We start from the raw sequence: 25,775 nt of genomic DNA on the forward strand, positions 1-25,775 counted from the left end.
CCAGGAGCCGGTGGCCCTCTCTCTCTCTGCCTACCCTCAGACCCTTCTCCACTGGGGCTCACTCAGGCCCCTGGTCACAAAGAAACAACCACTAGCCCAAAGACTGGAAAAAAAACGTTTTAATAAATACAAAAATCTCCAATAATGACTCTGCTCAGCTCAGGGGCAGCAGGAGTGAAGTGGGGGGACCCTTGGTGCTGAGTGAGGATAAATTAAAAATCCCAACAAGCCAGTGACATTATGTACAGAATGAAAGGGGTTGGGCTTCCAAGGCAGAGGCGAGAGGGTGACAAGGCCGAAGTTGGAGTGGACATGGCATTGGTCGGCCCCGGCTACCCCTTCCCCTTGTGGAGCTGTGGTTCCCAGAGGTAGTGGGGGAGGGAGAAGAGGCAGAAAAGAGGGGCCAAAGGCACTGGATTTCCCGCAGGAGAATGCGGGGTCCTCGGCGCCCCTCCTCCCCCAGCCCAGGCCCCATCCTCTTGGTCACGCGGCCCTCTGACTGCTCCCTAGGAGCCTTCAGCTTCTTTCTCCAGCTCTGCAACTGTCCTGGTGTCTGCAACTGCTGGAGACAGAGGGAGTGAACTTTAGAAGAGGAGTGAGGGAGTGGGGTGGCAGGAAGGGCACAGCAGAGCTCCTCTGTTCTGGTCCCAGAAAGATCAGAATTTTTTAAGCAAGTCAGCACACACCAGTTGCATGACTTTAGCCTAGTTGCCTGATTCCTCTGAGCGGCAGAAATCTCATTCCTAAAGAAAAGGTAATCAAGAACAAGTCCACAAGTTTGCTGTGACGGGGGGGACGGGGTGGCACTTGTGCAGCAGTGGGTGCTATTCCCGCCACATGGCAGGGGCTCCCTTCCCTCCCCAGGCGTCCCACAGGCAGCCCGGAGCTGCTGCCCCAGGCCCCTCACTTACACCGCCGCCGGGCTGTGCAGTGGGAACAGCAGCGGCTCTCCTTCCCTGGGCCGCAGGACAGTGGCAGTGAACAGTCATCCCGCTCACAGTGGGGCACCCCTGCCTGGTGCAGGACAGACCAGATCCTGAGGGTCCCCGAGGCGCTGGGGCACAGCGGCCTTCAGCCTCTTGGGGGAAGCCCGCCCCCAGGAGTCTGCCCTCCCTGGGAAGTTCCCCTCCCCCAGGCCAGGCCCCCAGTGCCCGCCTCATACAAGCCCTCACTTACCCCACATCTGCAGGTGATACAGCTCATCTCCCCAAAGGGGGGCACCGAAGGGTGCCAGCTCTGGCTCTCCGGGAACCACTGCCCTGCAAAACGGCAGCCCCGGGGCCCATCAGCCTGCATGGGGTCCCCCAGTTGGGGGTGGGCCCCTGACCCCACTGTTGGCAGGGAGAGAAGGAGGGAAGGAGGAAGAGGTCAGTAGATGTGAGCTCTGTGAGGGCCATCCAGGTTTTATTTGTCACCCAGCAGTTTCTGGCACTTAGTAGGTGATAAATTTGGATGGATGGATGGATGGATGGATGGGTAGATGGATGGGACAGGAACTGGATCCCATCACAGCCCACTAACACATGCACATTCTTTCCAGCGCATGTAGATCCCTGGCTCCAGGCTAGGCACAGAGCAATGCTGGGTAAATACTGATTTAGCTGAGACATCCCTTCCATCCACCCTCACTAGGCATCCCCTCACCATGCATCACACCCCCCCCCGACCCAGGACAAGGACAAAAAGCCTTATCTGCCCCAAGAAGCCTCAGTGCCCACCCCCCTCACCTGGACACTGTTTGCAGCAGTCAGTGGGGTTGGCACGGACAGGCTGGGCACAGGCCAGCCGGGGACACTGCACCTTCTCACAGTGCACCTCTCCAGTGCCCCCCTGTAGGGATCCATTGAGTGAGGGGTATCAGGAAAAAGGAGAAGCACATAAGCCTCCTGCTTCCTCCCTCTCCTTTCCCGTACCTCAAAAGTAATACATCCACGGCCTTTTACTCAGAGGCCCTGGGCTGGGGCTTTTTATGCACCTGAACTCAAATCCTCATTGTGGCCCTGCAAGGTAGGTGCTACCACATCTGCTTATGGGAGAGGAAAGTGAGACTCAGGGACACACAGAAAGTGCCCAGGGTTACATGGAGCTAGTCAGCTGGCAGAGCCAGAGTTCACACCCAAATCAGCCCGCGCCCTTTTCCTTTATAGGAAGCCAGCTCTCGGAGCCCAGGGAACTCTTCTCATGTTATTTTGATCCTTGAGCCCTCCTCACCAAGACTGGGCTCTCCTCTCCTACCAGCCCCCTCCCCAGCTCTGCAGACACGCTGGGTCCCAGCACCAGAGAAGACTGGGTGGCCCTACCTTGCAGGTGCAGACAGCACACTTAATTAAGCCAAATGGGGGCACGACAGGGTGCCACCGGGTGCCCGCTGCCCGCCAGCTCCGGTCGCCATCAAAATAGCAGCCTGGTGGGGGATAGTGCCCAGCTGCCATTAGCACTGAGTTCATTGGCTGGGCCCACAACCAAGGACTGAGCCTCAGGCCAACCCCACAGTAGTCTAACCGCAGGGCCCACTTGTGGGCCAGTGAATCTGATGAAGCCTGTCAGGTGTCACTTGTAACCTGTGCCCCTCAGCCTCCCTCCACCCCCATAAACACTCTCCCCCCACCCACCCACCCCGGTCCCACCCAACAGCCCCTCTGGATTCCCTACCCCTCCACACCCACTTCTGCTCACCCTCTCCAGGGTCCCTGTTCTTCGGCAGCCCCGGCAGGTCTCCGACATCTTGCTTCTCTGTGGATCCAAAGAAGTAGTGAAAGCAGACGGTGGCCCCCTCCTTCCCTCCGCAGAGGCCTCATGCCCGCACGGTGGACCCTCCATTACCCTCTCCGCTCCTGCAGGGCACTCACCCGGGCACACAGGGCAGCACTGGTCCGGCGCCTGCACCGGGCTTGGGCAGCTGGGTGGCGGGCACACCATGGGGTCACAGATCACCGTGCGTCTCTACAGGGAGAGGTTGGGGGTTGACTGCGATCCTGACCCAGAACCCAGGCCCCCCGTGTGCCCTTCCAGGGCCTCCTACCTGGCAGGTGCAGAGCGAGCAGAGCGGGTCATAGTTAGGAGCCCAGCGAGCCCCATGGGGGCGCTGCTGCCCCTCGAAGAAGCAGGTGTTGGGGTCTCGGAGCCGCCCAGGGCCACCAGGTTTGGCTGGCGCTGGGGCATCTGGGCCTAGCACAGCGGGCAGCGCAGCCGCCTCGGCCGCCACTGCATCCAGAGCCCCGGGCACCCGTACTTCTTCGGCCCCTGCTGCCGCCAGGCGCAGGCCGCCTGCCTCGCACTGGTTGGCGATGTGCACCTGAGAGGAGAGGCAGGTTGAGGCAGCGCCCGGGCTCCCCCTTGCGTCTCCACCAGCAGCAGCCAGTCAGCCCAAGACACCCTGAGCGCCCCTGCGCCCCAGGAGGATGCTATTATCCACGGCAATCATCCTAGCTGCCAAGGACAGGTGGTCAGCTACCAGCCTCATTAAGTACCTCGTCTGGCTTCATCCTCCCGACCTGCCAGGAGGGAGTGTGTGTGATTCTACCAGCCCCGGGGTTCAGAGAAAGCAAGCGACAGACTAAGGCACACAGTGCTAGCCCAACCCTGGACCATCCCCACCGGCCCGCACTGCCTGCCTACCTGCCCTCGCAGCTCCCCTTGGGGGCTCCCCTTGGTGGTGATCAGCAGGGAGGCAGAGCCCTGTGCCAGGTGCCGCAGCAGCTCAGGCTCCAGATCCTTCACCACGCCCTGGGCCTGTGAGTAGACAGAATCAGGGACGGGAACAAGGCACTCTAGGGCTGAGCCTACCACTCCCAATTCGCGGGTAAGGACACTGAGGCCCAGGGAGATTAAGTAAGGCCTCCAGGATAGCAAAGCCCAGCAGCCATGGTGCAGAGCTCAGAAGCCAGGTCTCTCTAGCCCCGATTCCATGGCAACCCACCCCACGCCGGGGGCTTGGTCCATCCCACATACCCCTCTGGAGGTTCAGGATATTACATACTATCCAAGGGATCCCACCAGAGTAGGATGCAGGAGAGAGGATGGATAATAAAAGGCTGAGTCAGATTCATACCCAGGTCTGTCTGACTCCTGAGGCTGCCTGCTCTCTGCTTCTCCTGCCACAGGCCCACACAGCCTTTCATGTGAGAAAGTAGATCTTTTCCAAACTGCCTCCCACCATCACGTCCTCACCTCTGGGCCATAGAATCCCTTCAGCAGCCGCCGGGGCCCTGGCATCCCAGGAGGCCCGAGGAGGTGGGCAGTGATGGTGCCCTGTTCTGAGCCACCAAGCCCAGCCAGCAGCACTTCATAGTGCAGGTGACAGTGGGTATCCAGGGAGAGCCAGGCATGCCCTGCTGCCTGGCTCTGCACGGGGGGCAACACCAGGGCTCCTGCCAGGGGCACAGGTAGTGCTGGATCCAGACAGAGGAGAGGTGACAGATGAGAAGGTGGCCTAGAGCAGCGACTCAATCCCGGCATTCCCCATCTCCCCCAACACGGACTCCACAAGCTGCCCGGCACTGTCCACAGGCCCAGGGCTGGGGCAGCAGCAAGTGAGAGCCCTGCACTGTGTGTGGTAACAGGGAGGGTCTCCCGGCAGGGCCACACTATACATCCCCACCTTCTCCAGATGCCAACTGGAGCTCAGGCACAGAGAAAGACACCACGCCAGGCTCTGGCCCTCTGGCACCATCCCTCCCATGCTTGAGTCACAGGTTAGATGACACCAAAGGGCAGGCAGACCCCTGGAGCACTCACTATCATGGCGTGCGCTGTGCCCACTGTAGGGCAGGGCAGCCACGTGCCCCCGCAGCTCTCCATCTGGGAAGTCCTTCGTGCCCACGTTCAGGAACAGCTCATTCTGCAGCAGCATATGAGCCCCCCGGGCTCCCAGCCCAGGGCAGACACCCACAGCCTGGGGGGCAGGGAAGGGTGAGCCCCAGCTGTAGCCTGCCAGGTCCCAGATGAACCCCTCCTCAGCTTTCACACAAGCCCAAGATTCTGAACCCTTTCCACGTTTTGTGCCCCCACTAAACCCATACACACTTCCACACACCAGTAACACTGGCTAAGAACCTGGCAGGCCCAGGTTCAAGTCCCTTCCCTGCCACTTCCTACCTATGCAACCATCTTGAGGAGTTATTTAATCTCTCTGATCCTTCACTTCGCCATCTATTAAATGAGTACTGTGAGGGCCAAAAATAACAGAAGCAAGACAACCAGTACAGTTTGTGACACATAGAAAGGCTCAATAAATAGCAGCCACTGCGATCACGTTTACTATTACGTGATCTGCTGCACTGGTCTCCCTGTGTAACTCCTTCCACTTGACATGAGCTTTCTGAAGACAGGGGCCACATCTGATCTTCTTTGTACTGCAGTCTTTAGCCTGAGGCTCACTAAAAATGTGTCCAGTGAATCAATGCATCAGTGAGAGAGCCTGTGAGTGAGTGAATGATGCGGAACATCCCTGCTCATCCAGCATGGCTTCCCACAGCCCCCTGCACTGTCAGCTCTGGTGCCTGGGACCTGCAGCTCTGCTCTGCCTGAAGCACTCACCGTGTATCCTCCTGGCTGGAGTCCAGCCATGTGGCACAGGACAGTGTGCTGGTTCCTCCGCTGAGGCTTGGTCTCCAGCGTCATGGCCACCACCTCGCTGCCTGTACCTACCACCTGTACCTGGAGGGCAGGGTCAGGGAGGGCAAACTGGAGTAGCAGAGAAGGCCTGGGCCCTGAACCGTTGCAGGCTAAAGCCCCGCCCTGCCCTGCTGCCCTGCCCTGCTGCCCTCCCACCTCCTCCATCCCCCAACTCTTACTTGGTAGATCAGGGAGCCGTTTCCTAGCAGTGTAAGGCTGGCTGAGCCGGCTGCACCTGTCTGAACGGGGATCAGGGCATCGGCCCCACAAAGGACACTTTGCAGAACTGCAGAGGGGCAAGACAGGTGGAAGGAGGTTTGCTGCATGGCCTTTCACAGCCCCAGCCCCCAGGATCCCTCCTATACCCACCCGGCCCCTCCTCTGGCACTTCTCTGTGCCTCTCACTTGTGTGTACCCAGGGTGCCAGGCTTCGCCCTGCCTCACCATCACAGCTCTGCCTGGCAGCAATGTGTCCACTGATGCGCAGCCCTGGCCCACTTGCCCTCTCCAGGGCCATCTGCAGCTCCCCCAGCACCAGCCAGTCCATCTCCTGGGCTGTCAGGTTGGGCAGCACTTCAGCAAAGCCTGGCTCCTGGGGGCAGAGCAGGGTATGGTGGGCACAGCAATAGGCCAGAGCCGGTGGCAGTAAGAGCCAGACTCTTGCTCACCTGGGCTGAGGCATTGGCCTGGAGCTCTCGCAGTAGCTTCCCCTGGTGTAGAATCTGGAGCCGCAAGGGAACCTGGGTTGGTCCTGCAACAGCCGCACATGTGGACACCTCTGAAACATAGGTGATCTCCCTACCCTCCTCACATGTGCTGCCCCCATCCCACTTACCCCCACTCCTGGCTTCCAGCAGCCCACGGAAGAGCAGCAAAAAATGCAAGGAGTCCTCTGTGTCACTGAGCGTGAGGAGGGCAATGCCCCCTATGCCCTGCTGTGGGGGGCCTTCCAGGGTCAGGATGGCACTGAAGGTCTCTGGGGGAGAAAGGACCATGAGAGCCCACCAGAAAGTCCCCTCCTCAGCCCACTCCATTCCCGGGGGTGGAGAAGACTCCAAACTTCACGTCCAGGAGCTGTTTGCTCCCCTCACCTGCGGCCAGGGCCCGATGCCGGATGAGAGGCCCCCAGACCTCCCCTGAGGGGTGACCGGGTGTCACGAGTGCCACATGCAGCTGTTCTGCCCTAAGGAGCCGCAGAGACAACCGAGGCACTGCTCGCCACACCCCACAGACCTGGAGCAGAGAGACAAGAAGACTCTACTCAGAATGCAGGACAGGCCTGCTCAGAGGCCCATGTCTGGTGAGGAAGGAATATGGGAAGCTGCCCCCAGGCCCTCCTAGGAAGTTTGAGAAGGGGCCCTGGAGCCAGATGCCAGGGTCCAAATCCTGGCTCCACCACTTACTAGCTGTGTGACCTTGAGCAAGTCACATTCTGCTACTGAGCCTCAGTTCCCTCATCTGTAAAATGGGCATCATAATGTCAGTGCCTTTCTCCCACTGGGCTGTTGTGAGGACCCAAGCAGGTAATGCAGAACATGCTCTCAGCACAGCGCCCAGACTGGATAAGCACTCATAAACGGCATCATCTCACCAGGCCATCTTGGGTAGGGGCTGCAGGGTGTTCAAACAGGATGCTGCCAGTGGAGTCTGAGAAGCGGATTCGGGTAGGGCGGTCCAGCCTGGTAATGAGAGTCCCCTGAGCACGGACTCCGAGCCTGGGCCAGAAGCAGCCCCTCCAGCCTCTCCCAATTCTCCCTCCCTGGCCCCCAGCTGACCCCTCCTCCCTCCTTCCCCTTTCTCACTGCCGGTAGGAGATGGAGAACCGCAGACTAGAGCGCAGCAGTGACACTCGGGCCCGTGCCACCGCTTGCGACCTTGGCCCTGTCAGCAGCGCCACGAAGTCTGTGAGGGAAGGAAGATATCCCTAGTACTGTCACCCGCTGCTGCAGCCCGGCCCCAGCCATGACCCCGGTCCTCACTTGCGTAGCCCCTGCCTACCCGTGTGGCCGTCTCCACGCCCCCGATCCTCAGCTCCAGGCTCCCCGCGGTCGCTGTAGCTTCGGTGCTCTGGGTCCCGCGGATACTCGAAGGCCAGGCCCGTTGGCTGCTTTTCTGGACCGCTGCGCTCTGCACCGGGGGTGGGGGACGCGGGTTTCAGCTGGGCACGAGGAGGGCCAGTTGGCCGCTCCATTCGCTCCATCCGCGTGGCCCAGGACTAAGCGTCGCGGCCCTGCTGCCCTCCTCTCACCGCGGAGCGGGCCTTACCCTGGGGGCAGGTCTGGCAGCAGTGTCCGGGCAGCTGGCGCGGCTGCCCGCAGGCCAGGGTTGGGCACTCGGGTTTGATGTTCTTGCAGCTGACCCTGCCCGCGCCCCTTGCGCGGCGACCCCACTGAGGCTGCTCGCAGAGAAGACGGGAAAACCGAGTGAGGGCAAGACGCTGTTGGTGAGACTCAAAGGCGAGCCGGGAGGAGGCACGGGACCAGGGCAAGGTCTTCCCACGGGGTGAGACTGCTCTGCTACATACAAGCTGCATAACTCTAGACAAGTTACTTAACCTCTCTGGGCCGTAGGGTCCCTATCTGAAAAATGGGAGTAATGATAGTATCTATCTAGCATGGTTGTACTAGGAGTTAAGCGAGAGACAGATGAAATGGAGTTGGCAAAGAGCCTGACACACAGTGGGTGATCAATAATAGGCAACACCTGAGACTTGAAGGGGGCTCTTCCTCCCCGCTTCCTCCGTCAGAAAAATATCCCAAATATCTACAGACTGACTTCTCTTTCTTCGGCAACTCCGAGTCCCTCCGACGTCCCAAGACCCCAGCGGTCCCCGACCCGCGAGGGCCCCGGCCACGGCCATTGGGTCCACTCACCGCCTCGCAGGCACACAACACGCAGCGCATCACCCCGAAGGGCTCCCCCAGGTCTGGGTGCCACGTCTCGTCCAAGGCATAGACCTTCCCGCCGAAGGAGCAGCCTACGGGGACGGACTTGGCTGGCGGCAGCTGTCCCGCTCCTACCGTGTACCCGCCCCGGGCGCTGCCGGCCGGGCCCCGGGGCCCCGGGTCCCCGGGCGCGACGCGCCTCGCGGCCCCCGCCCACCCCTCCGGGCCGCCCGCCGCACCGAGCCACCTGCGCCCGGCGCCCCCTCCGGGCGGGCGCAGACTTGCCCCGAGCAGGACTCCCCGCCCGCGCCTCCCCAGGGGCGTCCACCTACCTGCTGCTCCCCGAATGGGCAGCGGCTCCTTCTCGGGCCGGATGGGCAGCGCTGGGTGCTCGGGGCCGGCGCCGCGGGCCGGCCGGGAGCAGAGCAGCAGCAGCCCGAGGAGCAGCAGCGGGGCCGGCGGGGCCGGGAGGCTCGGCATGACGCGAACGGGACAGCTGGGGAGGCGGGAGGGAGGAGGGAGCTGGAGAGGGAGGAGGGAGGTGGGAGGAGGGCCGGGCCGGGGGCGGTACGGCGGGAGGGGGCCGGGGCCAGGGCCCGAGCTGTGCGGCTAGGGGCTCGTCGGGCGGCCGCGGAGTCGGCGCCGGGCCGGGCGGGGCGGGAGGAGCGGCCGGGAGGAGCGCGGGCGGGCGGGCGGCCGCTGACCCGGGCCGTACGCGGCTCTAGTGCCCCGGACGACGGCTCTGGCCCGTTTTATGCCCCGCGCCCGGCGCCCCGGCCGGGGGCCTCCTCCTCAGCAAACGGGGCGGCGGCGGCGGCTCGGCGAGGGGCCGGGCTGAGCCCGGGGGGTCCGGCCCAGCAGCAGCGGCCCGGATCGCGAATGGGGGAGGGGAGGGAGGGGCTGGAACCGGGCAGGGGAGGAGGGAGGGGCTGTAGGGGAAGGGGGAGGGGAGGGAGGGGAGGGAGGGGAGGGGAGGGACCAGGGGGCGCAAAGAGGGGAGGAGAGGCGGGTCTGGAGCGCCCCCCACCACGCTGGACCAGGAGGTGCGTGTCCGGCCCAGGATGGGAGCCCCAGACCAGGGAGGGGCAGAGACTGCCCGAGGCCTGGGCCGGCCACTGAGCTAGGACTGGGTTCCTGCAGGAAGGATGAAGAGTTGTCTTTAAGGATGACTACGTGCAGAAAAGTCCCGTCAACTCATCTTCGCCTGACGCTGGGCCCACAGCACCTCTCAAAGCCCACACCACTCTCACTGCCTAGCCTGTGTCCTACCTCTTCTCTGAGCTCTCCTCATTCTACTGTTCCCCAGGATAGGAACTTAGCCAGAAACAGATAGTATCCCCCTTCTGTCTGGTGACAGTGTTTCTCTCCCTACAGTTACCTGTGCTCAGGCCCATCCAACCATCATCATCCCCAACCTGACGCACTTTCCCACCCTCTCCCTTCGCCCTGGGGACCCTCTGTCTCTCCACCCTACCCACAACCTCTTTTGTCTTGGTTTCCTGGTCAGGACAGCCTCCCTGCCCCCTCCCACCCCCACTCTCCCACCATCCTCCCAAGCATCCCGGCACCCTCCTTCCTAATCTTGGGAGGCATCTCGTCTGGCTGAACTGGAGAATTCCGGGATCTAGGCCATACTCTTTAGCAGACAGCCCCATCCTGGGGAGGAGGAGCAGGAGACAGCCTGAGGAAGAACTAGGGGGGAGGGGGGGAGGGGAACAAGGTCAGGCCAGGAGGCCCCTGAGGACGGACTGTGGGGAGAGTGGGACTGAGGGGAAAGCAAAGGAACTAGAGCCAGGGCCAAAGGAAGAGGGGGGCCAGCGGGAGGTATTTGCGGGGGAGGTTCAGCAGCTGTCTTTCCTAAGACAGGGACACATGGGCCTGGTTATTCCTCTTGTCACATGTGGAGTGGTAGGAGATGGAAGAGGGAGAAAGACCGGGCAGGCAAAGAGGGCACCGGCACAGAGATAAGTGGGCTTAGCCATCGGAGCCACTGGGCCCCAACGGAGTGGTACCTGAGCACAGCTTAATCCAGCACAGGCACCCCCTCAGCTTGAAGGCCTCTCAAACTGTCCAAACTGCTTCCTGGTAACACCGACCCCTGACAGGGTCTTCTGTAATACAGGCGACACCCACGTTCCCACTTGCAAAGGGGGCATAAGACATGACCCCCAGAGGGTGATTGGCGAGAAAAGCAGGAAAGCAAGAGTCCTAGTAGAGTTTAGCAGCAGGTGTGGTGTCCAGGGAAAAGAGAAATTTGGACAGCCAGGAACTGAGAGACCCACCAGTCTAAAGCCAGACCTCCATGCCTCTTCCTCAGGGACAAAAGTGTCCTGCCAGAATCCTCCTGGAAAAAACCCGTTTCTCTCCCATCTTCTCCCCCCAACCAGGTCCCAGATTTCCCATCTCCTAGGGAAAGACAGATCTCCCTGTTCAAATCCTCTGTGTGGTGCGCGTGGGTGGAGGAGCTGGGGCTCCGCTAGTGAACCATGGTCCAGGCAGGGGCTCCAGGTCCTGCGCGGGTGGGAGGAGAAGGCGTCACTTCCGGGGGCCATTGCCAGTGTCTAGTGGCTCCCTGCTCTCTGATTGGGCAGAAGTGGCCCGGGCAGGCGTGTGACCCCACTGCCCTGGAGGGGCTATGCCCCAACGCCACCTGTTTTCCTACCCATCTGCTCCCCAGAGTGCCGCCTGCTCCGCACCTGGGTCCTGGAGCCCTTCTCCACCCGGTGAGTGGCAAGCAAGGTTTGGAGTTCAGTGAGGGTAGGAAGGACAGGAAAGAAGAACTGGGCTCTCTGCTGGGGGAGGGGCAGGCAAACTGGAACCTGCAGGCACTGACCTTTGTCGAGAAGAGTGTAGCCTTCCCAGAATGGGAGGAGCAGGACAGAGCAGGGGTAGGGGGTGGGGTGCTGGGTTCTGAGGGACTGATCACAGACTTGGTGGAATACAGCACAGTCGCGGCTGGCCCTAAGGAAAGGGGACATGGGCCAGGGGGGAAAATAAGGAGGTGTTTTTTTGGACTTAGGGAACATAGCACCAAGCTGGACACAGCCCCAGTCCCCATTCTTACCCAGTCATTCCTAGTTAGCTCACGAGGTTCTGAATCCTGGGGCTGGGGAAGCTGGGCCAGGCAAGCCAGGGCACAAGGAGAGGGTAATGAGAGGAGGGCTCATGCATGTTGACAGACCCACAGGAAATCCCAATATTGAATCAGGTGCAGGCCTCTTTGCACAACTTGTGAAAGAAGGAGGAAGCCATGTGTGGGGTCCTGCAAAGGAACCGGAAGGGGTCTGCAGAGGGGGCAGGGAGGAAGGTGCAGGCTAGGAGACAGATATGGTGGGTGTCTAAGGCGAGGTAAGCCCTGCAAGGTGGGCATCATCTCACCCAGCCTGTGCTCATTCCTGGGCAACTTGCTTCAGGAAGGAAGTTCCAGGACTGTTAGCCCATCTCTTCACCTTGGATAACCCAGTATTTCAGAACTTAGAGTACAAAGAAAAACTCCAAGAGGCTTTGTATGTTGGGGTAAATAGAAAAAGAATGAGAGGTTAATTTCTCCTACACCGCCTTCTCAATCTTTTAATCACCGACCTTTAGTAGTTAAGTTTCATTTTTGCCCAATTTCCCTCCTCAACCCCACTCCCCAAGCTACCCCTGAGCACATTGTACATGTTTGCTAGCTCCTTGTCCTGGCCCTGTATCCCATTTCCAATCTCTTCTCCAGGCTTGTGCCACAATACTTCCCTTCTCTACCCCCATCCCAGATTTTCTCCAACCAAACAGGGTTGCTCAGACTTTGAGGCCAATTAGATGTGTGTGTATACATCCCGTCCTGCAGCTCTCGGCAGGGGGCAGGGGCACCAGAGCCGCCTCAGACGTCCTGAGGAACCCTGACAAAGAGGAGATGCCGTATGCTAACATCACAAGATGATATGGGAGCAGTCCGAGCTTTAGCAGTCCTAGGCTGGTCAGCATCTCACACCCTCCCAGCATCTGTTCCACCAGCCAGGCAGAGTGTTTTCCTGGGAACTCGATAATGCTCATTATTCCTGTCACTTGCAGGATAGATTCTAGACCCTCCTCCTTGGCCCACCTGTGCCCCACCTGTGCCCCACCCCACTCTGCCCAGAAGTGCAAGAGCCCAAGCCGCCTCCATGGCCCCAGGACGGATTCAGGGGAGAGGCCCCATACAGGGAGCCACTCCAACCAGACAGCCTGGCCAGAATGGAGCTGACTGGTAAGAAAACCCTTGAGAGACCTAGGGCCAAATCAGAACTTGGTAGAGGGGAAAGAGAAAGGAGATGTGCTGTGGTGCGGGGGCAGGGGGACCTCAATCTCCCAGGAATAAGGCCTCTGAGAGGCAGATTCCCTGGATTTCAGGTCTGGGTCCTAAGTGGGAATTCCTGGACCACCACCCAACAATGATTTCTTCCTTATCCGCCCCTTTCAACCTCACCTCTCCTCATCTAAGAATTGCTCCTCGTGGTCATGCCTCTCCTAACTGCAAGACTAACTCTGTCCAGCCCGGCTCCTCCTGCCTGTGACCCCCGACTCCTAAATAAACTGCTTCGTGACTCCCATGTCCTTCACAGCAGACTGGTGAGAATCCCCAAGCACTCTCCCCACTATCCACCTAACTGGTGAGATACCCTGACTCCCATCACTTCCTCTCATTCCCTCCAATCACCACTCTTCTAACATTGTCTTCGGTAAGACCACCCCGCCCCCGCCCCGCCCCCCATTACCACCCCTTTACAAGGATTATGGTTTACAATCAAACCCTCTCTTAAAAGCTCTAGTCTTGTTATATTTCATGGAAGCCTGTCCTGGTAATTGGGCCACCATAACCCCCTCTATTTCAGCGCCCTCTCCATCATCCCCCCACCAATCTTTTTCAACAGAGCCAGTGCCCAGACGTTAACCCTTTGTCCACACCCGTCCTGCTGCCTGCTGTGGACTTCAGCTTGGGAGAATGGAAAACCCAGACAGTAAGAAAGCCATCCTTTCCCTTGGTTTCCCGAATCCTGTCTTCATGTGTTTCCTACTGATTCCCATGGATTTTTCAAAATTCCTGAGCTCCCTAAAAAGATCTCACCTTCAGTTTGGCCACCCTAACCCAACGTACAATCTACTATGGGGATATCCTCCGGACAAGATGATGGCTTGTGGTCCAGTATGTAAAATAGAGTCAAAGTTGACCACCATGAAAAGCTGGATAGAAGTCTCTCATGGCCATGCTTTTGACCTATTTCTGTTCAGCCTTCTTAAGTTGGTGTGAAGAAGACTGATCTGTCATCCTCAGATGACACAAAACTGGGACGCACAGCTAAAATAACAAAAAACAGAATTAAGGTTCAAACTGCTAAAAGGCTAGGTCAAAAACAAGGTGAAATTTAACAGAGATGTATATAAAGTTCTAGATGTGAAAAGTAATTGAATAAAGTCCTATTCCAGCTTTCAGGCCACAGTGTCCCTACTTCCCTCATATAAACTTCTAGCCCTAGTACTTACTGTGTAAAGGACCGGGGAGGGGTGGATTGACCCCAAACTTAGCATTGTAACAACATTATTGAAGTAGCTACTTAAAAAGGTAGGGCTCATAGGTGGCTTTAGATGTTTAACATCCACATTGTAGAAATCTTCCTAAAAAACTCTATTCTGAGTGGACTGCACTTAAACTACTGCACTGAGTACTAGCCATCCTCTTTTAGAAACATGCTCATTTACTCAGAGGGACCATATTAAACTAGCATGTTTCCAAAAGGAGGAAAGCAACCTGAACAGTGAGAGGTTAGAAAATATGTTATGCAAGGAATGGTTTAAAAAAATAATAAAGCTTGTGTGATTAGCTTGGAGAAGAGTGTCAGTCTTGTGGCAGAGCATGAAGTGCTTCAGTCTGAGACTCACTCAGGAAACCTACCAGGAGGGAGCACTGCTTAGAAGGTCAGCTCCTCTCCCCTCAAGATCCCTAGAACTCCCTTGCTTCCCTCAGGTCTTCTGGGGGACTGGGCCAGGGAGGAAGGGTAATTGCTAGTGATCCCATGTAGTTCTAGCTCTGCCATTTATCAGCAAGCCCCTTCCCTTCATCTTTATAATCTTTATGATGGTCTTATATCTACATTAATTTTTTTAAAGCATATGATCCTGGTTTTGTAGCAGAAAGAGTAGATTTGCAGCACTAGAACCAAGAGGTAAAAGCTCTAATAGGGCAGATTTCAGCATAATGTAAGAAAAAAAAAAAAAGAGCTTTTCTGACTGAAATTACATGTGAGACCAGGCTGCGTTACTGGACACTGGCGTTATTCAAGCAGAGGCTGATGACCAATTGTCGGGAGACTGAAGGAATTCCTGTACTGGGTGGGACCTAGGTCCTGTCCAATTCTCAGCTCCTATGATTCATTCTGCTGGCTACTCTTACAGGCTCCCCACCCGCTATTAGCATACCCTTTGAAGCTGTCTGCTTCTCTCTTCCATCTCTTTCCCAGGAGCAGACCAAGGCACAGGACGTTCTGGGAGCCGCGACCCTTCTGCTGGAGGCAGTGATGGCAGCGCGGGGACAACTGGGACCCACTTGCCTCTCATCCCTACTGGTGCAGCTTTCTGGACAGGTCCGCCTCCTCCTTGGGGCCCTGCAGGGCCTCCTAGGAACCCAGGTAAGTCCCCAGTCAAGGGAACTATAGAAGCTGTCTTTCTTTTCTGACTCGGTCCCCTCAGAAGACCTGAGGGAAGAAAGGGGAATTTTAGAAATCTTGAGGGTGGAAGAGCTGACCTGCGAAGGAGTGCTCCCTCCAGCCACAAAGCCTGGGTTCTGCTACCTTATCTTTCCCACATAGACAGGGAGGCATGATATCTGGCCCAGGTCTCTGGCCTCAGGCCCATCCTCTGCCCTCAGCTTTCTGCACAGGGAAGAACCACAGCTCACAAGGATCCAAGTGCCATCTTCCTGAGCTTCCAACGACTGCTCCGAGGAAAGGTGCGTTTCCTGCTGCTTGTAGTGGGACCCACCCTCTGTGCCAAGCGGGCCCCACCTACCACAGCTCTCCTGGGGAACACCTCTCCATTTCTCATACTGAACAAGCTCCCAAACAGGACTTCTGGATTGTTGGAGACAAACTCCAGTGTCTCAGCCAGAACTACTGGCTCTGGACTTCTGAACAGGCTGCAGGGATTCAGAGCCAAGATTCCTGGTCTGCTGAACCAAACCTCCAGGTCCCTAGACCAAATCCCTGGACACCTGAACAGGACACATGGACCCCTGAGTGGAATTCACGGACTCGTTCCTGGACCCACACCCAGGGCCCTAAGAGCCCCGGATATTCCTCCGGAAACTTCAGACATGGACTCCCTGCCACCCTACCTCCAGCCTGGAGAGTCTCCTTCCCCAGCCTATCCTCCTCCTGGACAGTACACACTCTTCTCTCCTTCACCCACCTTGCCCATCCCCACGGTCCAGCTCCAACCCCTGCTTCCTGACCCCTCTGCTATCACACCCAACTCTACCAGTCGTCTTCTAGTTGCAGCCCACTCTCACTTCCAGAATCTGTCTCAGGAAGAGTAAGGTACTTGGGCACTGCCGACATCAGCATCGCCTCCCAAGTACAATCCCCTTACTCGGAGGAGAGGCCCTGGGAGACAACTGCAGCTGTACAGGCATACCTCATTTTATTGCGCTTCATTTTATTATGCTTTACAGATACTGCATTTTTTACAAATTGAAGGTTTATGGCAACCCTGTGTTGTCAGATGATGGTTAGCATTTTTTAGCAATAAAGTATTTTTGAATGAAGGTATGTACATTGCTTTTTTTTTTAGACATAATACTATTACAGTTAATAGACTACAGTATCATGTAAACATAACTGGGAAACCAAAAAAAACCCAAAAAATTTGTGTGACTCGCTTTATTGTGATATTCACTTTATTGTGGTGGTCTGGAACTGAACCTGCAATATCTCCGAGGTATGCCTTTACCAGATTTCCTGCTTTCACCTGAAACCCAAAGCCCGGGTGAAGGGAGACATACAGGACAGAAAAAGTATAATTTTTTACTACATGCCATAAAACTACAAAAGCTATTTTTTTAACTATTAATGATGTTCACCAGAGCAGTTAGTTATCTCTGGTCTATTTTCTGAACAAATTTATAACTTACTATTTCTCTATATACTCTTTTTTTTTTTTTTTTTTTTTTTTTTGTGGTACGCGGGCCTCTCACTGTTGTGGCCTCTCCCATTGCGGAGCACAGGCTCCGGACGTGCAGGCTCAGGGGCCATGGCTCACGGGCCCAGCCGCTCCACGGCATGTGGGATCTTCCCGGACCGGGGCACGAACCCGTGCCCCTGCATCGGCAGGCGGACTCTCAACCACTGCGCCACCAGGGAAGCCCTCTATATACTCTTTTTCATATGATAATTCTGCAAAGGCCTGGCCTGGCCTAGCTTCTGAACGGAGGTAGGGCTTATAACAGAAAAAAGCTTTGGTTTTCTGCTCAGAACTAAGGTTAGTCTCTTTACCCCCTTTATTACCATTCTTAATGGGGCTCTGATCTCCTTTTCTTAGGAGATCCTTACCCTTGAGAAATGAATGAGAAGTCTCTCAGAAAAGCAGTTCCTACGCAATAGACAAAACTGAGACTGTATAAAGGCAGAATAAACGAGAGGAACCAAAAGCTACCTGCAAAGCGAGGGGAAGATGTTCTTCTCATGGGCAACAGATCCCCCCTCCCTGAGAAAAAGCTAACAGGAAGCTTTGGAGAGCCTTACACCCCAGGTAAGGCTGTGCAGATGGGTCAGTCAGACAAGATGAGACCTGGATGTGACAGCTGAGCAAACAGCCAGCACTTCAGCAGCTCAGCAGGAAGCTTCACCAGGCGTGGGTTCCTGCCTCCCTCCTGTGGAGGTCAGGGGGAAATGCAGGAAGTGGCTTGAGTCAGTCTCCTAGAGCTCACACAGCAGGAGGGACAAGCACAAGTCAAGTGCAAGTTGAAGGCTCATTTCCCAATTCCCAGAAGTGTACATTATCTAAAAAGCAACCCTGTGTGACACCATAAACTCTGCCAGGGGATCTCTAGAAAAGAAGTCAGGCTTATGGGGCTTTCTGAATAAATGCCACCATGGTGCTTGGGAAGCAGAGGTTTATATTGCCCCAAGCACTCCACTGCAAGGTCAACACTACCTCCAGAGTTGTCTGTAGGAAAACTAATGGAAGCTTTTTCCTCTCCCACCTCAACTCCCCAAAGGACAGGAAAGGTTAGCATGTAGGTAGAGGAGCCAGAAACCTAGGGTTCCAAACACTACCATAAAACCCCAGGGTCATTAAAGGCATTCCAAAACAGTAGAATGGAAGCCAGTATGTCAGGAAACTTATGCACATTATCTTTTTTAATACTCACACATCTCTATAAGGTAGGTATTATCATCTCTGCTTTACGGATGAGGAAACAGGCTCAGAGAAGCCCGGCAAGTTCCCAGTGGTTTCACAGCCTGTGAACAGGAGAAGAAACACCCTAGGTTGACTTAGTCTGGAGCCCATACATTCCCCAGTGTGGTGCACTGTCCAGTATATCAGTCAGTGACTCTATTTATTGGAAAAAATTTCCAAGTCCTTAGGGAGTACACATCAACAGTTAAAGAGTTCTGAGTAGAAAACCACAGCTCTTGGTGGGGTGACCAATTTAGGCATCTCCAGGTGTCTCCCCCCGCCACCCCATGGACAGGACAGTTGCCATGGAGAAAAAGTCAACAAACGCACAAAGCTCAGAAGTGCCGTCCAAATTTCGGATGGTGTCAGTTTCTGCATGGTAGAAAATCAGTTCATCCACACTACAAATTCCAGCATGGAGTCAAGAGAATAGTAAGTGGAAATTTTAACTTACTGAAATATTAAAGTAGGTTAACTTTAATGAACAAATGAAACATTTTATGGCACATGAAAGCCAGCACCCAGTACAAGAGATGCCAAAAGGACCAGAGACAAAGAATTAAGGGGTTTTCAGACAGTCAGCTGAGAGACAAAGATGGCAAAACTGCAAGAAGTACGTAGCCAGAAAGTTCCAGGCATCCAGTACTGGCATTTGACTTACCCTAGGGCAAACGTAAATAACCCATGGGCTTCTCCAGTGGGAACTAACTTGCCTCTACTGAGCATCTAACCAATTCCCAAATCATTCTATCTGGCTGATTCAGTCCCTTCTTCCCTTTACAGAAAAGACAAAAAACTGTTACAACGAGGACGCTCTTCTCTCTATTCAACTGTACACCAGTTCTCTTTCTTCTGCCACCCCAGGGCAGCTAGGACAGTCTGCTACACTACCCTGCAAACTATTAGCTACCCCGCAAACTGTTATCGGTAATTAGGTTCTCCCTCTCCAACCTAAATCCATCCTTCTCCAACCCCTACAAAAAAATTTAACTGCACGGAAGAGGTTCTAGGATTCTATAAAAATTCATCCCAACTCCCACTTCACCTCCTACTTCCCTCTCCCCTCACCCCCACCCCACAGTAAAGCAAAAGAAACACCTTTTCCTCCCCCCTACAGAGGCCATTCATTTTCAACCCATTTCCCTAAATACTATTTCTAACACCTCCTGTGAAGACCTGAAAATGATGGGGAAGGAAATACCCCAGGCATCCCAGCAGGAGGACCAACTCTCGCCGCAAAACCGGGAGATCAAAAGAGACAACTACTGGGCTTCCCTGGTGGCGCAGTGGTTGAGAGTCCGCCTGCCGATGCAGGGGACACGGGTTGGTGCCCCGGTCCGAGAGGATCCCACATGCCACGGAGCTGCTGGGCCCGTGAGCCATGGCCACTGAGCCTGCGCGTCCGGAGCCTGTGCTCCGCAACAGGAGAGGCCACAACAGTGAGAGGCCCGTGTACCGCAAAAAAAAAAAAAAAAAGAGACAACTTAATACACACTTACGATCTTTCTGGATTGTTACCCTGAACTTCCCAGGGGAAATGAGAGTCTCATGTACTGTCTGAGACCTCAAATGCCAGGCTGAAGACCCAGCTCCAATGCTGGAGTCCTTGTAAGCATCACCATTTCCTCAACTTTGTTCTTCCCCCACTGATAAATTAGATTAGTGACTGCAGTCAGACTGCTGTATTGTCCCAGGCACTGGCACTGAACTGCCAAACCTCATTGGTATTGCTGCCCTGTCTACTTCACTGGTCTGTGAGGCAGCTCCCTGTTGAGTGTCACTGGTAAAAACCACCACCACTTACCCTCCCTCCAGGTCACCACTAGAATGTAAAGCAGAGAGCTAACTCCTCCACCTGCTTCCACAACCACCAAATCGTTCTTCCTCTCCTCTTCAGAGTTGTGTCCCATGCGTGTGTCGAAAAGCCTCATCTCAAAGCTTCCATAAAAATGACGAACATTTCCAGGCTATGCAAGCAACTCATTCAAGTCAATGTGATCTGACTTCCTGAGAAACTGAAAGTGTTGGAAGAACACGAGCAGAGCTCCTTGCCTATTCAGGGTTCTATGCCAAATGGGTGGTGCCCTCAGGGGCCAAAAGCACAACACTCTCTCCCAGACAGAAAACCACACTGGAGAATAAATATTGCGGGTAGTCAGCCAGGAGACGGAGATAACCCTGAACCCAGATACCAAAATGTTGGGATAGATCCTAACATTGACATGTGATCATCTGGCTGTGGGCCAGAAACATAATATACCATAGGCAAACTGGAAAAAATGGTTTTAAAATAAATGGAAAAAACTTTGCTAAAAAAGAGGGGAAAAGAGTCTGAAAAAGTAAAGTTTAATTTAAAAAATCATATACATAAAACAACTTCTGATTCATTTTAAGCTCTCCCACTGGGTCTTTTGCAGGCAAGTCAGTTTCCCATTGAGTCCAGACCTCCTAAAGATGCACCCACAGTGGACAGAGAGCCAGCCCCTCCTGAACAGGTGAACAACAGCAACTGCTACTCGGGCTTGAACGAACGTCCATGACCTGCGTGACTAAGCAGCAAGGCTGGCTCTCTAGGTGGTTCAGAAGGCCAGTTTCTTCATCAGCAGATAAACTCGGGAATCCACTTCAAATCCATGCAGATTGTTGGCATCACCCTGCAGCCTCATGAGCAGGCCCCCATAGGACACGTAGGCAGAGCTGAAACAGAAGACCCAGTCCCATGAGTCTGAGCTCCATAGCCACTGTTACTCAGCAGCTCTCCAACCCAACCTAAGAAAAAAAAGGCATCCTTCTAGAGTCTTGTCATCAGGAACCAAATTGTTCTTTATATCGGCAAAGGTGGAAAATACTCCATGCCCAGAATAAAGGAAATGGTCAAATCAATTAAGATATATCCGTTTACTAGAATGTTACATAGCTATTAAAATGTTTAGGAATAGCTTAAAATTGACATGGGGAAACATGTTTTACATAACATTAAGCAAAAAGAACAGAACAAAACATTGTAATAAACAACATGAGCTCAAAGAAAAAAGTACACAGAAAAAAAACCCCTAGAACATTCAAGAATGTTTATGTAAAAGATTCCCTCTGTTTATAGAACTATAGGTGACTTTTTTCCTTCTTCACATTACTTCTCTGCTTTTCAAATTTCTTACAAAGGGCACATGTTGTTTTAATAAGATTTTAAAGAAAAGAAAAAAATAATTGGGCAGAGAAACCAAAGAACTAGGGATTGGATTGCAGAGTGGCAACACACACACACACACACACACACACACACACACACACACACACACACACACACACACACACACACACACACACACACACACACACACACACACACACACACACACACACACACACACACACACACACGCCTAGCAGTTTAATCACTTATGCTGCATTTAGTTCTTGGAGAAGTAACCTTCCTTGGCATTTCACACAGCTAGATTACCAGTTTCTCAGTTTCTCATTTGGACCACCAGGCCCTGAGGTCCTGACAGAGGGCAAAGTGAGCAATCTACATTTCAGACTGAAAATTGTTCCCAAAACAGTTTCTTTCCGGGTCCCACCTAGGTCTGAGGTGCTTGGGGAAAGAAACCCAGGAAGCCTGAGCAGGGTCCAAATTTTCAGAGCACAGACCAAATTCTCACAAAAGGGAGGGGGTGAGGGCTCTCACAAGACCGCGAACTTACAGGCGTGTTGCTGCTTCAGTCGAAGTTTCATCTCCCTCAATCCTGTACACTTTCCCATACATTACATACTCAAACTGGTCAGCCCTGTGGAACAATAGTGGCAGTTATTCTTAAATGTAGTTAACAACAATAAGAGGCCCTTTAAAAATGGTAACTGGTAACTAAGTGCCAGCATCATAACAACAGGCACTTTCCAAACATAATGTCATTTAGTCCTCAGAGTAACCCTGTGAGCTGGGTATGACCATCGATATTTTACTGATGAGAAAACTAAGATTGAAAGAGGTTAAGGTTGGACTTCCCTGGTGGCACAGTGGTTAAGGATCCCCCACCAATGCAAGGGACACGGGTTCGATCCCTGGTCCAGGAAGATCCCACATGCTGCGGAGCAACAAAGCCCCATGCGCCACAACAACTGAGCCTGCGCTCTAGTGCCCACACGCTGCAACTACTAGGCCCCCGCTCCCTGCAACTAGAGAAAGCCCAGGCACAGCAACAAAGACCCAACGCAGCCAAAAAGAAAAAAGAAAAAAAGAAAGAGGTTAAGGTTATTCAACAAATAAGTGGTAGAGCTGAGATGTGAACTGAGTGGGGCTCAAAAGCCTCTGCATCACACCAAACTCCCTCCCAAGACACAAGGCCCACAGAGCCTAGGTCATTCAGTGGTCATTTCCTCTGCCATCAAAAAGCTACAACTCACACTGTAATCACTGCTTTGGATAAACACCTGAATGTCTGAATTCTTAAGTGCAGCAATTTCCTTAAGGTTACATAGATTCTGCTGATAATCATTTACTTTATGAATTAAGTAAGGGTCTTTCTATACCACTTATCTACTTAGTCCTCAGGCATATTTCAAGTTCTCCCTGCTCCACTCCCTCACCTGGAAGGCCTATCATCTGTAGGGTTGTATTCACCATCATCCAGAGTACCATCTTCATACAAAGTACTGGCTATGACCAACCGGAACTTGTCACCTGAAAAATAACAGCAGCATCAGAGGGTGAAGAATAGCTGAAATGGCAAAAAGCCTCCTGCTGTTGTTTATGTTCAATACTTACCCAAGTCTACAGGGTAAATCTGAATGTTTACATCTAATATGAGGTCCATCTTGAAAGATTCACTCTCACAGTGCAGTCGAGACACTGGAGGGAAATAGGGAAAGAGTGGCAGAGGTCATTGCCTGGCCCAGGGCAGACCCTACAGCACAGGGCAGACTCCTACTTTGGGGGGGCTGGATGCAATAGAATACTCAATCTAACCCAACCTGTATCCACTGGCCTCTCATAGACGTGCAGGCTCAATCAGAACCACATATGTAGGGACTTCCCTGGTGGCGCAGTGGTTAAGAATCCACCTGCCAATGCAGGGACACGGGTTCGAGCCCTGGTCTGGGAAGATCCCACATGCCACAGAGCAACTAAGCCCGTGTGCCACAACTACCGAGCCTGTGCTCTAGAGCCCACGAGCTACAACTACTGAGCCCACATGCCACAACTACTGAGCCCTCGTGCCTAGAGCCCGTGCTCCGCAACAAAAGAAGCCACTGCAATGAGAAGCCCGCGTGCAGCAACGGAGACCCAAGGCAGCCAAAAATAAATAATTTTTTTAAAAAAGAACCACATATGCAAGAAGGAAAGGGGACACAACCTATGGCAAGTGGATAGAATCCCCAGAAAAGAATCAAAGATCCTCTGGCAACAAATAATATCCAGGTTCTAGGCCTACCTAGGTGGTTAAGAAACAACCTGATTTGGGGCAAGTTATTCATTCATCCAAAGGTTTTGTCTCTCTGTGCCAGGTGCTCTGCTAAGGGGATTATCAACTTGTGTAAGAACTGCGTTTTGTCCCAAAAAACATCCCAGTCTCTAGGCAAAAGAAGAGACACCAAGGACAATTATTGATCAATGACAGAATAAAGACTTGTACACCAAGCAGTCAACTCTAACTCCGAGAGGATTTCACAAAGAGCTAAAGACTCTGAGGGCAATGGGCTCTGAGGTCGGATTATTCGCTGTACAGCCTTGGGTGGGTTGCTTAGTCTCTCAGAGCAAAATGGGTAAGACACCACCTCCCTCATGGAGGCTCTTGAAAGGAATAAGTAAGATAAAGTGTGTGTAAGGTGCACAGTACAGCGCCTAGCACTGAGTGGGTAGCGATTAGAAAGATGCCCGGAGAAAAGGCCATCCAGGCACCGGGCACAGCTTGTGTGAAGCCAGGGAGAGCGCGAAGCCTCCGTTTCTTCTGTAAAATGTTTCCTGAGAAAGGTCCCTACACCAAGACCTGCCGGTAGGGGTCGGCTACGTCAAATGGGTGGACTAGAGGCCCAGGGGCGTGTCCCCGAGGAGATTAGCCCCTTCCCCCAAACAGCCCCTCCAAATCTTACTTACCTCGGTCAAACTTTTTGCCCTCCGGATCAATGTCTTTTACATCAAAAATATCCTCAAACAGGATGCCCGCCATGGTGAGGGGGCCACGAAAATAGCGGAGGGGCTGAGAGCGCGACCACGACGACTAGGGGTACGCGCACCCCCTCGCGTGGAGGTAAAGAGGAGAAAGGAAAAGGAAGCGCTTGAAGAGCGGCGGCTAAGAAATAGAATAACGCATGCGCACGGACAAGCAGGAACGCGGCCACTTCCGCCACCTAGCTCTCGGGGCTTCTTAACTTCCGCCCCGAACGGTTCTTTCCGAGAGGCTGCAGTATTAAGGGCGGGTCTCAGGTCCAAATAACTCCGCCCCGGGCGGCAACACGATAGGTCCCACCTCCGGCCGAGGCGGCGTCTTGTCCGGCTCTCTCCAGTGGCTCTACTGCGCCCTCTTCAGAAGCCAGGTCAGGAAGACTGGAATGCTTGGGGGCCTACCCCAGCCAGGGACCTTGATCCTTGGCCCAGAGAAGCCTGGCCCGAGCCCTACCGTGCCGGTCTGCCTGCCCGCCGAGGGCACAGTCCGTGCGAAGGGAGAGCGGAGAAGAACCCCGCCCCCAGGGCGCTGGCCCGGCAGGGCTCAGGACCCAGCCCCTCCAGCTGGCACCCAGGCCGGCCCGGGCCGGCTCGGCCCATATGGCTGTCACCTGAGCCGGGTCCGTCCAGTTTGGGAATTTGCCATGATGTCACCATGGGAAAGAGGAAAGCCTGCACCGTCCCCACCCCTACTCTCTTCCCTCACACCGCCCCTTCAGCAGGCATTAACCCCCACGCACTGCCCTCCTTGAGCACTGCCCCTTAAGCTCGGTTCTGCCCTTTCCCCTCCGCCACGACCCTCTCCTGGACAAGCTCTCCTATGTGTTCCTTCATCCTGACACTATCCTCTCCTACGGATACCACCTCTTCTTTTACAATGCCCCTTCCTCTAGGGTGCCGGCTCTCACACTGCCCCCTTCCTGGACACTGCTCCCTCCTCCTGGGAACCCCCGCTGCTCCCACGTGCCCCTACACCCTGGTGCTGCCTCCTCCGGCACACTGCCTGTTTCCTGGGCACACGCCTTTCCCCTGACACTATCTCTGACACTGCCCATCCACCTGTGCTCACCCCACCCTCTGCTCTATCCTTCTTCGGACCCTTACAGAGAACGCAGAGCGCAGAGCGCCAGCAGGCCGTTCCCCCTTGGCGGCTAGACGTCAGCAGCTACTCGGATTTCTCCTTGGGCCCTGCCAGGGAGAAGCGACCTCTGTCCCCCGACGCCCAACTCCCAGGCACCTAGACCTCCCTCCCCTCTGGCCTCACCCCTTCCCGTTCTCTCTCCACCTCCACCCCCGCACAAGCGGAAGGCCAAGTTGCTCCAAGTGCACCTCCCTCGGGGAGCCGAGAAGAAGGCAAGGAGAAAGGAAGGGGATGAGAGAGACCGAGGGTCCCAGTTCCAAGCACCCCCCTTCTGGGCCTAGCGTCCCCCTCCGAGTCCCCCCAGCTTTGTTTCTCACCCCCGACGGAGTGGAGGGGCCCTGCCAGGCCGGTCTGAGCCCTTGGCCCCAGCGGAAAAGCAAGAGAGGACGCCGCTCCTGAGGGATTGGGCCTGAAAGTCTGATTTAGACGGCAGCCCCCGGCCCCAGGCCCTACAGAGCCCCGCGAGTCCGGCCCCTCCCGGCCGGACGCGGAGAGCCACAGACCCCGTGCGGCCCCTCCACGTGCCAGCGGACCCGCCCCCGCCCTGGCCCGGGCGCCGCTC

At 54.9% G+C, this 25,775-nt stretch overlaps 3 protein-coding genes across 5 annotated transcripts; 1 reads left to right on the forward strand and 2 right to left on the reverse strand.

Moving 5' to 3' along the window:
• Positions 1-383: 383 nt before the first annotated feature.
• On the reverse strand, positions 384-8,981 carry CHRD (chordin; the record flags this gene model as incomplete). 2 transcript variants are annotated; one of them, XM_079705152.1, is made up of 23 exons in its annotated part: positions 384-559; positions 912-1,014; positions 1,177-1,331; positions 1,728-1,830; positions 2,301-2,404; positions 2,677-2,733; positions 2,850-2,943; positions 3,023-3,295; positions 3,619-3,732; positions 4,171-4,391; positions 4,738-4,894; positions 5,539-5,658; positions 5,796-5,902; positions 6,061-6,208; positions 6,285-6,367; positions 6,452-6,592; positions 6,708-6,849; positions 7,208-7,295; positions 7,419-7,518; positions 7,615-7,743; positions 7,882-8,011; positions 8,490-8,593; positions 8,834-8,981. In XM_079705152.1, 23 exons carry the CDS (start codon positions 8,979-8,981, stop codon positions 507-509), a joined length of 2,874 nt encoding a protein of 957 aa, XP_079561278.1. In that variant the 3' UTR covers positions 384-506. The 2 variants fall into 2 exon arrangements, with proteins under 2 accessions (XP_079561278.1, XP_079561277.1); XM_079705151.1 differs by having other exon boundaries at positions 7,882-8,014.
• A 3,443-nt stretch (positions 8,982-12,424) lies between these two features.
• THPO (thrombopoietin) lies at positions 12,425-16,079 on the forward strand (the record flags this gene model as incomplete). Its single annotated transcript, XM_079704420.1, is given in 7 exon segments — positions 12,425-12,459; positions 12,555-12,582; positions 12,585-12,729; positions 12,964-13,091; positions 13,394-13,480; positions 14,978-15,145; positions 15,385-16,079. Coding segments are annotated over 7 exon segments (1,257 nt in total). The 3' UTR covers positions 16,051-16,079.
• A 4,158-nt stretch (positions 16,080-20,237) lies between these two features.
• POLR2H (RNA polymerase II, I and III subunit H) lies at positions 20,238-24,227 on the reverse strand. Of its 2 annotated transcripts, XM_079704668.1 has the most exons (5): positions 24,004-24,227; positions 22,675-22,758; positions 22,497-22,590; positions 21,614-21,697; positions 20,238-20,609 (listed from the first exon to the last, which is right to left on the reverse strand). In XM_079704668.1, the coding sequence occupies exons 1-5, from the start codon at positions 24,074-24,076 to the stop codon at positions 20,492-20,494; spliced, it is 453 nt and encodes a 150-aa protein (XP_079560794.1). In that variant the 5' UTR covers positions 24,077-24,227; the 3' UTR covers positions 20,238-20,491. The 2 variants fall into 2 exon arrangements, with proteins under 2 accessions (XP_079560794.1, XP_079560795.1); XM_079704669.1 differs by lacking the exon at positions 21,614-21,697.
• Positions 24,228-25,775: the final 1,548 nt, after the last annotated feature.

The sequence above is a fragment of the Hyperoodon ampullatus genome (genome assembly GCF_949752795.1).
Source record: "Hyperoodon ampullatus genome assembly, chromosome: 5".
In the NCBI taxonomy this organism is placed as follows: Eukaryota; Metazoa; Chordata; class Mammalia; order Artiodactyla; family Ziphiidae; genus Hyperoodon; species Hyperoodon ampullatus.

What these genes read in the sequence shown, in the direction of transcription:
- POLR2H (XM_079704668.1), bottom strand. Translation starts at nt 24,076, where the DNA reads ATGGCGGGCATCCTGTTTGAGGATATTTTTGATGTAAAAGACATTGAT. An exon ending in GGGCAAAAAGTTTGACCGAG is followed by an intron (nt 22,759 to 24,003) that starts GTAAGTAAGATT and finishes ATTTCCCTCCAG; the next exon opens with TGTCTCGACTGCACTGTGAG. An exon ending in GATTTACCCTGTAGACTTGG is followed by an intron (nt 22,591 to 22,674) that starts GTAAGTATTGAA and finishes GTTATTTTTCAG; the next exon opens with GTGACAAGTTCCGGTTGGTC.